Raw genomic sequence first — 12,046 nt, forward strand, 5'->3', positions numbered from 1 at the left:
ATATATATATATATATTTATATATATAAGATGCATATATATACACACACAAAGAAATTAATGTGTGTGTGTACATCAGAAGGGCAGGTATTTCTGTGGTGAGGATAACAAAGGGGCCAGCAGGTGTCAGCAGTGTGGAGGTATTGAAGGATGATTTCATGTCTATATTCTTTAGTCAGTTTGAATTAGAATATTGATCATTTTCCCATTTGGTGTGCAAGAGCGACATAACAGAAAAGAACCACTTATGCCAACTGAATGTCCAAAAAGGCCCTGGCAGAAGCTGGGGACCAGTTTGTCATAGGAAGCAAAACATACTTGCTTGTCATTGACTACTTTTCCAGGTATGTTGAAATAGCCCTGCTATGTAAAACCAGGTCCACCGACGTCATTACTCACCTGAAGTCAATATTTGCCCGTCATGGCATTCCTGAGGTTTTGATGTCAGATAATGGGCCACAGTTTTCAGGGCAAGCTTTCACTTCCTTTGCGGCATCTTATGGCTTTGAGCATGTCACCAGTAGCCCAGCATTTCCGCAGAGCAATGGGGAAGCTGAGCGGGTGGTTCAGACTGTGAAGAATCTTTTGAAGAAGGCAGAAGACCCTTATTTGGCTTTGCTAGCCTATCGAGCCACACCACTCCAAAATGGATACAGCCCAGCTCAGCTGCTTATGGGTCGCCGTCCCCGTTCTACGGTGCCATCCCATCATTCTCAGCTGACACCGGCACTGCCGGACTGCATCAATTTGGCTCAAAAGGAAAAAGAGAAGGGGATTTTGGATGCTGAAAATTACAACACGCGTCACCGTGCCAAACGTCTCTCAGACCTGTCGTCAGGTGAACAGGTATGGGTGACTAATGCAAAGACACCAGGGACTGTGCTGGGGAATCACTCCACTCCAAGGTCATACATGATAGACTTGCCTCAAGGTGTGGTGAGATGAAACCGCCAACACTTGGTACCTCTGCATACACCAGAGTCTCCCACCCTCAGAACCAGATCTGGAAGGGCTGTTGTTAAGCCTACTAAGTTTGACCTGTGATTTAGCAAAGTTATGTTGATATTGTTTAAAAGAAAAAAATATATATATAACAATAATGATAATTACAGGTAGCAGAGAAAAGAATTTCTTTTGTTATTGCATAAATGTTAAAATGTGTGGGGAAAAAAGGTCTGTTGAGGCAGAGGTGGTCTACCCTCTGTTCTCTAGAGAAGGGGAGATGTGGTTAATTACTTTGACCTGTAGAGGGCGCTAGCCGCTTGTAGGACATGTTAGGGGTGTGTTCCCTTTACGTTCCGGGGCACAACCCCGCATAGCATTCTGGCAAAATTAACGATTAAACTGCTTCATGACCCAAACAAACCCCGCCGATTGAATCTACATCATCTCCGTAAATATCCACTCAGCGGTGAGTCATTTATTGCAACTACGAACTTTGTTTTATTATCGAATGCGGTGCCGCGGTCGCCCATTCAAAAGCCTATAGGCTAACCGCTAGGCTAATGGCTAAGCTAGCGTAGCTAACTCTGTTAATACCGGTCTTTATTTTAATAGACCGTGCTATTTGTGTTACTTTTATGGCCGAACGTTAGGCATAGTGTTAAAGTATTGACTGAATACTTTATTATTGGTTGTTTTGTTTGTTTTGTATTGTTTTTGTTACTTTTCTGGTTAATGCCGATCCGGCATATGGTAGTTCTGAATTGACCCATCGACATGCACAAACAAATTGTTTGCTTAAACATTTAAATGTTATTTGAACCTGTGATTAGCTTATTGCTAATTTAAATTGATTTATTATAAAGTGCACTTTATCATTAGCTTTACCTTTAACTTTCCCCAAAGCTTGAAACTTGAATGATTGATTTATATATATGTTAAATGTTATCATTAAGATAACTTCAGTGTTATATGCTGTATGATCAATAGTATTATTTATTTATGATTTCTTATTTATTGTTATTTATGAATGTATTTATTTACTTTCTTGATAGAAAAAGATTTAATTCTTACTGGATTTTAATTTGTGTGATTGACTTTGTTTAGGTCAAGATGGCGAGCTGCCCGATCACCGCTGCGACGCGGTAGGATTATTAAAAACCTTTTTTTGGACCTACCGTATTTTCACGATTATAAGGCGCACCTAAAAGTCTAAAATTTTTCAAAAGTCGGCCGTGCGCCTTATAATGCGGTGTGCCTTGTGTATGGGTTGAGTACCAGACACGGGGACATGATACATAAACTACGTGCGCTGGCAGCAATTCACCAATCAGCAGAACGCTACGTCATACGTACACTACGCACGCTAGCAGCGATGAACCAATCAGATGGATATTACGTATGCTGGCAGCAATTCACCAATCCGCTGAATGCTACGGTACAGCTCCCGGCACATATATAACCGGTATGCTGCAAAATAATAACATCTTTTACTACTACTACAACTACAACTACGGACCTCCGATGATGGCACCAGTGAAGAGACTTGCTTACGACGCGCAATTCAAGCTGCAGGCGATCAGGTATGCGGTTGCAAATGGAAATAGAGCAGCTGCGAGGGAATTGGGCATCAATGAATCGATGGTTCGTAACTGGAGGATGCAGGAAGACGACCTACGGCAAGCAAAGAAAACGAAACTGAGTTTCCGTGGCAACAAAGTGAGGTGGCCACAGTTAGAAGACCGACTCGAGCGATGGATTGTTGAACAAAGAACTGCCGGGAGAAGCGTCTCTACTGTCACCATTCGACTGAAGGCAGCAACGATGGCACAGGACATGGATATCGAACACTTTAAAGGAGATCCGTCTTGGTGCTTTCGTTTTATGAAAAGGCGTCATCTCTCGATCCGCACAAGGGCTACCATGGCGCAGCAACTTCCAGCGGATTATAAAGAAAAACTGGCCAGCTTTCACGCCTACTGCAGTGGCAAGATTTCCGGTAAAACATCAGCCCAGCCACATCATTAACATGGATGAGGTCCCCCTCACTTTCGACATCCCCGTGAACCAAACTGTGGAGAGAACGGGGACCAGCACTGTATCAAATACAGACCACAGGGCACGAGAAGTCAGCGTTCACTGTTGTTCTCGGTTGCCTTGGCAATGGACAGAAACTTCTGCCTATGGTGATTTTTAAGCGGAAGACGGTGCCTAAAGAACAGTTTCCAGCAGGAGTCGTCATTAAGGCAAATCAAAAGGGCTGGATGGACGAGGAGAAAATGGGAGAGTGGCTCAGGGAAGTTTACGTAAAGAGACCGGGTGTTTTTTTTCCACGTATTACCCTTGCTGCTGATCTGCGACTCCATGCGCGCCCATCTCACCGCTGGTGTAAAAAACCAGGTGAAGCAGACGAATTCGGAGCTTTCCGTTATCCCGGGAGGGTTAACCAAAGAACTTCAACCGCTGGATATCGGAGTAAACAGGGCGTTTAAAGTTAAGTTGCGAGCGGCGTGGGAGGCATGGATGGCAGACGGCGAGCACAGACTGGGAGGCAGCGCCGGGCGATTTACGCCACCATATGTCAGTGGTTTGTGGACGCATTGGCTCATGTTTCTGCATTGTGCACTGTAGTTCGAGCTTTCATTGAAAGCCGGCATAATTTCAGAACAGCCACCCGGCAACGACAATGACTCTGACTCTGACAGCGATGAGAGGGAAGCTGGTATGCAAGCACTTGCACAGTTGTTTTATTCGGACACTGAAGATGAGGACTTTGATTAAAGTAAATCAATCCAAAAGAGAGGATTGATTAAAATGTGAGTGTATTGTACATAGCTGTAATAAAGTTCGACTTAACTCTATGTTTTTGTCCTGTTACCTTTTTATTTACGTACTGGTATGTTTTAGCGTAGCATGCGTCTTAGCGTCTCAGTGACTGTTGTCCGAGCTTTTGTGAAAGGCGGCATAATTTCAGAGCAATAATGAATTAGGAATCACTGTGGTGCAATTTATATCCAAAGATGGTCTTTATTTATTAATAAAGTGTAAAGATAAAGTTGGAATCACAACAGGCATTCAGCAGCAGCCACTGTTCTGCCCATAGAAACACACACGCTGTTTCTCTGTCCCTGCCACCGTCGAGAGAGAGGCTGCACCGGCTCCTCACTGATATCCAGCCGGTTTTTACTGATTCGCTGCTGGTAGAGATGTGAGCGGCTTGCGGAGGATGCGGAGCGGTTTCCTGGGTTTTCACTTCTGCAGTGCAACGTAACTCTCTGTCTTAAAACTCAGACGCGAGGGTCCGAGCGTACGTCACTGCAGCTCAGAGCACAACAAGAAAAACGGCACACAGGCGTGGCAGCAAAACAGAAAATTGTACATACACATTTCAAATTGTTATGCAGAATAACGTGTAACAAACCGCTGCATCTGTATTATGTAATTATTGCGAGCTACAGCGCTATATGCAGCGAGTAATCAAACTATATACAAAGTCGTTCCGTCTCCTGCTCCCGTTACCTTTTTATTTACGTACTGGTATGTTTTAGCGTAACATGCGCCTTATAGTACGGTGCGCCTTGTGTATGTGCTGAGGACATAAATAGACCCTGTAACTGACACTGCGCCTTATAATCCGGTGCGCCTCATGGGTGCGAAAATCTGGTATTTTGAGTTTTCCACATTTTTTTTTTCCTGGACTCAAACCTTTTTTTGGAACATTGAATGAACTATTCATCCCTGAATGAACTGAAATATGGACACAACTGCTGAGTGACTGAGTTTTGATTGTTTATTGTGCATATTATTACTGAATACCTGTGTGTGTGTGTGTGTGTGTGTGTGTGTGTGTATATATATAAATATATATATTACACAGTAATATATACATTTATTATAATTCATAACTTGCTATTACTGTCCTATTGCATATCTGCTTATTACATAATATAATATATTTATTTGCACTCTATTTTATTTCCACACACTCAGGCTCCATAGCCGAACCTACTTTTGTTGCTTTATTACATCTATGGCCGCAGTCAGGCCCCTAGCCCCATAGTGCGTTACGGCTGGTAAAATCCCTCTGTGCTGTTTGGTGTTGAGGGTGTCGAAGCGAGCGTAGAACCCATTCAGCTCATCTGGTAGTGTTCTGTGGCTGTCTGTGACCGTACTGCTCCTGTGCTAGAAGTCTGTGATGTGCAGTAGGCCTTGCCACATGCTCCGGGAGTCTGAGTTGTTGTAGTATCCCTCCAGCTTCAGTCTGTACTACCTCTTGGCTTCCCTGATGGATCTACTTAGATCATATCTGACCTTTTTGTAGGCCTCAGTGTCACCAGAGTTGAATGCAGTGAAGCGTGCATGCAGCATGGGCGGGGGGCTTGTGGATGAGGATGAAGCCAACTGCTGCCTCACATTGCTCTGCTTCCCTCTGGTGGCCATGTGATGAAATTGCAATAATTCATCAATGATACAGGGTCTGGTATATCAACACAAATTACACATTTTTAAAAGTGACTAAATATCCTGTAGGTGTGAATTCGAGTGTGAATGGTTCTCTCTTTAAAACCTCACATGTTATTAGTGCTCTGTGCTCCCCCACACATCATAATCTGTGATTTATTGCATGCTTTAAAGAAGAATTTAGTACTTTCAAAGTTTGTGGAGCCTGAGAGTTTGATGTTATATTTAATGTTATCTGTCTTGTTAGTGTTTATTTTCCATTGATGCGGCATGAAATCCACTGTTTGCTGATATCAGACATCATTAATTTTTTCCTCATTAATACACACACAGCACCCCATGTTGACAGAAAAACAGAATTGTTGTGTGTGAGTCTGTTTCACTTGTTAACTGAACATCACTTGAAACTATGATCCTTTTTTAAAGAAAAACAAATGAACTGCCATCATTGTACAAAGAAAATGCTTCGTGTTAGGATAAGGCGACAGTAGCATGTAATTTAGGTGTGACAATAAAGCAGTGCTTATGACTGTTGTGTGCAATAACAAAGCTGTGAACAGAGAGAACATGGGCCCCAATCACAGAGTTAAACTTTTGATGATGAAATTCATCTGAACTAAAAGCAATGAACATTAATCAATACAAAATTGACGTTTTCAGGGTTTGTATTGAGTGAATGGAAATCTTTGTGGAGCAGGCACCGTCTCTGTCACTGCTCAGCCTCTCTACAGTATGTTGGCCTCACGGGAGCCCGGCTGCAGAATCTGCAGAGTCACAATGAGTTTAACAGCTTTTCTGAACCAGCAGTAGAACAGGGCATAGATCAAAGGGTTCAAAAATGAGTTAGAGTAATACAGAAAGACCATAAAAGATGCAAGTGAAGTATTGATCACTCTGTCCACAGCAAAAAAGTAACAGTAAATTGGAAAGAAACACATTAGATACACAACCACAAGAACACCCAGAGTCCTGGCTGCTTTCAGCTCAGACTTCTTTGTTGTCACTGAAACCTGCAGACGGACAGCTGTAACATGAGAGCGCATGGCACGAGCCTGAGACGCAGCCACCACAAAGACTCTCAGATACAGAACTATGATGGTGGTCACTGGAAAAATGAAGGATAAGAACAGGTCAACAGTTCCTGCAACATAATCACTGACTAATACACACTCTCCATGGCAGGATTTAGTCCTGCCTGGTTGAATCAGGATATAATTCATGTAGAAACAGCTGTAGAGAGCAGCACAGAGCCAACACACAAAGACACACAGTTTGACTCTTGTCACAGTAACTCTGGTGGGGTAATGCAAAGGGTCACAGATAGCCACATAGCGCTCAGCTGATATGAGAACAATGGTTCCTATAGAAGCACAGACAGTGTTGCCGGTCAGATAATAGTATAGAGAGCACATGACATCACCGAGAACCCAGCAGGAGGTTTTTCTATAGATTTCTCCTGGCATCAGGAGGCCCACGAGACAGTCTGAGACAGCCAGAGAGAGGAGGAGGATGTTAGTGGGAGTGTGGAGCCGCCTGCAGGGAGAATGAGAAGCATCAGTTACCCATTAATCATGTCTATATGAATAAAAACATTATGCCACTGGTGCAGCTGCAGCAGTAGAAACATTACAGTTAAGATTCAAACACATCAAAGAGCATGGCTGATCACATAAAGACATAAATTTCAGCTAAGAAGGTCATCTCTGCCTGAAGTGGGAGACTGAGATGATGACGAGCAGATTGAGAGATACAGTCATTAGAGACACCAGAGACAGCACGATGTTCAGCAGCACAGCTTCAGTCCAGGGAAGTGTCGGCTCCCTGCAGGAGGCGTTGAGGAGTTGTGGGAAGCAGAGCACCACTCCAGCCGGAGCCCCCATCACCAGGACTCAGAACTCTTTGTAGCATAGCTTATTTATCCCTTTCAGTGATCCCTCCTCTCCAATAGTCTCTTTACAACCAACGTGGCAACCTCTGGGGCTCAGACTTGAAGCCAATGGTTGGACCTCATGTCTCTGTTGATCTCTGAAGTAGTGGTTTGAGAGACACCAGGTGCAGAAACCTTTGCAGGTCACTGATGTTACTGTGACAGCCATCTTTCCTGACCACACCAGTGTGTGACAGTGTGTGGGTTCATTTACTAACTGAGAGACCCCAACTGAATCCAAGAGTGAGTTGAAGGCAGTCTTCAGACTGTCGGAGTCGACGTCCATATTAGGGTTGGGCGGTATCTAAATTTTGATACCGTCAAAACGCCCTCCATATTTTACCCCGGTATACGTGAATATCGTGCTGTGCGCCGTGCAAGAATACATTTCATGCTGGCAGCACACCGCGGTATTAAACTTGTACTAGCCAGTCCCGATGTGTTTCTGTTTGTTTTTGTAATTTTATCTTTTAATACCGCCCAACCCTAGTCCATATGAATGTTAAAGTCACCCACTATAATGACTTTATCTGTGTTGAGCACTAAACTTGATAAGAAGTCTGAAAACTCCAGCAGGAACTCTGAATAAGCAGCAGCAGGTGGACGATACACTACGACGAGTAAACCTAATTCTGACTTCTTCCAGCTTCCGTGAGACAGGCTGACAGTGAGACTCTCCAAAGAAGTATGAGTACACTTGGGTTTAGGGTTCATCTGAAGTAGGGCTGTCCCATTCCGATATTGATATCGGATATCTGTCCGTATAGTCAGCCTTAAACATAGCCACAGGTATAACAGGTGTCATAGGGCCAATAAAATCTTAACTTTTAGCATAGTTATGCTGCTCTAGACCTACACTGTCGGGGGACACAAACAGGATCCACTGAGCAGTTCCCCTCAAATCCCCCTCTCACCCAATGACCTCTTCTTTATTCTACTAACTCTGGTTCATAGTGGTAATTCATGTCATCAACTCTGACTGCTGTCTTTGTCGTAGTTTTGTGCCCCTCTCTCACTCTCTATTTGTGGGTCTCCGGACCTGCAGGCTGACCTGCAGTCCGGCCCCTGAACTCTCCTGTGCTCATTGACTTCACCAGCCTTTGCTGCTCATCTTTGTTTTAATTACTATCAAATTACTATTACTACTTATGGACTGTCGATATATATAGATATCCATTATAATATAATCACTTTCATATTGCTTGTCATGTTTGCTCTGTAATGTATCATGTTTGCTGCATGTTTGTTCCTCTCTCTCTCCTTCATCCTCTCTGTCCTGTCTCCCTCTTCTTCTCCTCCTCTACCTAGCCAACTGTCAACAGGTAGGTTCTTCCTTATGAGCCGGGTCCTGCTCAAGGTTTCTTCCTGTTTTTTCTTTCCACTGTTGCTTCTAAGGGAGCTCAGGCAATGGGTCTCTCTCTGTGAAGTGCTTTGAGACAATTTCGGTGTCAGTGACAACCAAAGTCCTGGCTGCTTTCAGCTCAGACTTCTTTGTTGTACCTAAAAATATGAATGTGTGCCAACATTCCCAGAAACCTTACCAAGGCCATCCCTGACTTACATGTGGAGGGATGATGTGGTTCATGTGCAGATATCAGGTCTTCATAGGAGCCTTCCCTACTTCCCAATTCAGGGACAGCATCCATTGAAGGCCTACATAGGTCTGGCCTTCATAGGCCTTTAATGTCAGTAAAGGACTTCCTGTCCTGTTGACATTGATGTTCAAATTTTTACTCTTTAACTGTTGTAGTCCAGTTTGTGGAGTTCACTGTAATCTATCGTCACAAGAATCCTGGGAATCCAGGGGGGCAGGGGGCATGGCAGCTACCTTAGCTGGCCATACCCCCACCACACGGCTCAGACAGTGTGCAGTTATATGTAGCCTGGCTTATCAGACCTCACACAGGTTGGACAACCTCACAAAAGTTGCCATTGTCTGTTTAGTTTCCATGCCACAGCAAATTGTTGATGACTCACTGATTATCTGCCAGCACTCTTTTCATCTACCACATGGTTGCAGCTAATGTGTCCAGCAGTGAAGACTGTGTTCTTGAATCAAGGGCCAGCTATACCTGGCAGTATTTGATCGTGGTGCTGTAGGGCCTATAGTGGTGGGCAGCAGTCACATCTAAAGGTCTTATTGTGTGTATGGGGCTTGAGGATTTACCTTGCTGAGTGATGGGAGGCCTTTGTACATTTACAAGGAGAGAAATCAAAGCACCCAAATCCTGAATAGAGGACTCACAGGAAGGGAGGACGAAGAGTGTGAGAATGTAATAACATGCACAGATGTTACAAACACACCAAATAACAATCAATGTTAAGAACAATTAAATCAACTTAGCTGTGTTAGTGGAGAGAACAATTAAAAGGGAATAATGAAGTAATTCTTAATCTTAATGAGTTGCTCATATTATAAAGGCCAAAGATCACTGTGCAGAGGATTAAGATAGATACATGTCCATACAACACACATGCACACAATGATGTTTTTTTCTTTAGAATTGCATATTGTGCACAAGGATAATCTGTTCACACACATCAATGTGTGCAGACAGGTACCTCAATCATGCACATCAATATAATATAAAAAAGTTAACATGGAGGTCTGTGGGTATTGAGTTCTGAGAAACAAACTTTCTCAGGGTTTACAAACTATTGCATCACATGTTGGTGTGGTGGCTGCATCATGTATTGTTTTTCTAACACCTTTGATTGCAGTGACCCCTCAGAGGTTGAGATGTCATCATCAGAACCTCATCAATGCAGGTGTGAACACGCTTTCTGTCTGGAGGGGGTTCAGAGTGCTGCCATTAGGAGCAGCTAACAGGCTGCAAAACACAGAAAAGCTCCAGGGACTCAGGGAGCGGTGTGTGTGTGTGTGTGTGGTAGTGGATTAGAGGGTGGGTATGTCTGTTGGGTCTGTTAAAAAACAAAAACAAATTAACTAATTAAGTAATCTTTCCAAACAAGTGAGATTGTTGCAAGTGAATGAAGATCTGCTCATTAAAACTTCACAAACAGGTCCACATAGAATTTACTTGGAGTCTGTCACATATTGCAATACCTGCCAAACTTTCATGTTGTTCAGTCCAAACATCATGTTTGAAACTTTTTAATCAGCAGCTACTTGTTACTGGTTTTCTGTCTGTAAGAAGCAAGAAAAAGTGTATAGAAACAGTCCAGGAAGTTGCAACGATGCTTAATGTTTGTATGTATCATCCCTTATCCCCCACATGCTTCAATGCTACATGGATTCATGACCACAACTGAAGGAAGTTCTTGACATGTTTCATGATTGAGAAAGGCCTTACAGCTCACACTCACACATGCACACAACTAAAATGTCATTTTTATTTGTGCACAGACACACATGCTGCATCTTGTGGTTTAGGCAGCACCCATTGTAGGAGCCAAAGATTAATTTACAGAAAATTAATGTTTCTTTTCTCTTTTGTGTATGAATTTAGGTTGGACCGAGCAGATAAAGGCAGGAGCCATCTCTTGGAGGGTGTGGTCAGCAGGAGGACACCAAAGTGGTTATAATGGAGTACAAAATAAGAAAAGAAATAACCCCTACAAGAGTCAAAGAGACTTCTTTTGGAAGATTAAGGAATCTGGGATGTTCAGCAGCGACCAGGAAAAACCCCAGCCACAGGAGTGGGCCTGTTCAGTAAGCCAGGCCGTGGACACATGGCTGGCCTGATTGTTTGAAAGCATGGTATGTACTCTCTCCTCCATTCATAAACGAAAGGAAGAAAGGATGGATCATGTTGTTAAGGAAACAAATGAAATCTGCTATAGGAGTGGGAAATTGTTCAAGCTTCATAGAGTCTGCTGTAGGAGTGGATTGTTTGGATAATTTATGGATTGGAAGGATAACATGTCTGATCATTTGAAGGAAACTGAAGAGGAGGAAGTCAAATCGATGTCAAACATAGAGGAGCATGAACATGTGTCCACAATAAGAGGATAGAGGAGGAGGAAAGGAATGATGAGTGTGAATGGTTTGAATCCAAAATGGCTGAAATTAACCCTTTTATTTCCTCTGTGTCTGAGTGGCTGGAGGGTGTGGCTGCTGAATCACAAGAGACAGAAGTTGCTGTATCTTGTAACTTGTATCACAAGTTTCCACTGGATCCAGCTCCAAGGCCTCCTCTGTGGCATCTGCAAGGATATGTGCAGAAGCAGAAAAAGCAGCCATCATCGCAAAGGTGGCAGCATTGAAAGAAAAGCATGACCTGGAGGAAAAGGAGGAGGCAGTGAATAAAGCAGTGAAAACAGTGAGGCAGCAACGTGAGGCCCTGGAGCTAAAAACACAGTTGGCAGCAGCTTCATCTAGACTTGCCGTCCTCATGAGGCACAACAAACATTTCAGGAACATGTAAAAAACCAACCAAATGGAGGTAAAGATGCAATGAATGTATTTGGCAGAAATGTCTGTTAAAGGTGAGACTGCAGAAAGTGAATTTCTTTGTTTGGATTAACAGGCCCTTTCTGTCATACAAACCCAGAGTGTTCGCCCCAAGGAGGGTGTCCACTTTCAACCCGTTTCCATGCAGTGCAGACGGAAAGAAAAGCAGCTCAGTTCAGGCCTCTAGTCCAGTTAATATGTTAACTGTAACTGGTCCATCACCAGCTCCCAACATATCTGAAAAGGTCTCTGATCGTACGTAGCGGAGAGGCTGCACCATCCTTCCCGAGGGACAAGAAGAAA

General features: G+C 43.5%; 2 protein-coding genes across 2 annotated transcripts in view; one reads left to right on the top strand and one right to left on the bottom strand.

Moving 5' to 3' along the window:
* The window catches only part of LOC114450023 (rho GTPase-activating protein 1-like), a 150,551-nt gene that overhangs the window by 124,547 nt on the left and 13,958 nt on the right, over positions 1 to 12,046 (top strand). The gene's annotated exons all lie outside the window — the stretch shown is intronic.
* On the bottom strand, positions 6,128 to 7,282 carry LOC114445000 (trace amine-associated receptor 13c-like). The gene is made up of 2 exons (XM_028419925.1): positions 7,110 to 7,282; positions 6,128 to 6,935 (listed from the first exon to the last, which is right to left on the bottom strand). The coding sequence occupies exons 1-2, from the start codon at positions 7,280 to 7,282 to the stop codon at positions 6,128 to 6,130; spliced, it is 981 nt and encodes a 326-aa protein (XP_028275726.1).

This window comes from Parambassis ranga, chromosome 2 (genome assembly GCF_900634625.1).
Source record: "Parambassis ranga chromosome 2, fParRan2.1, whole genome shotgun sequence".
Lineage (NCBI taxonomy): Eukaryota > Metazoa > Chordata > Actinopteri > Ambassidae > Parambassis > Parambassis ranga.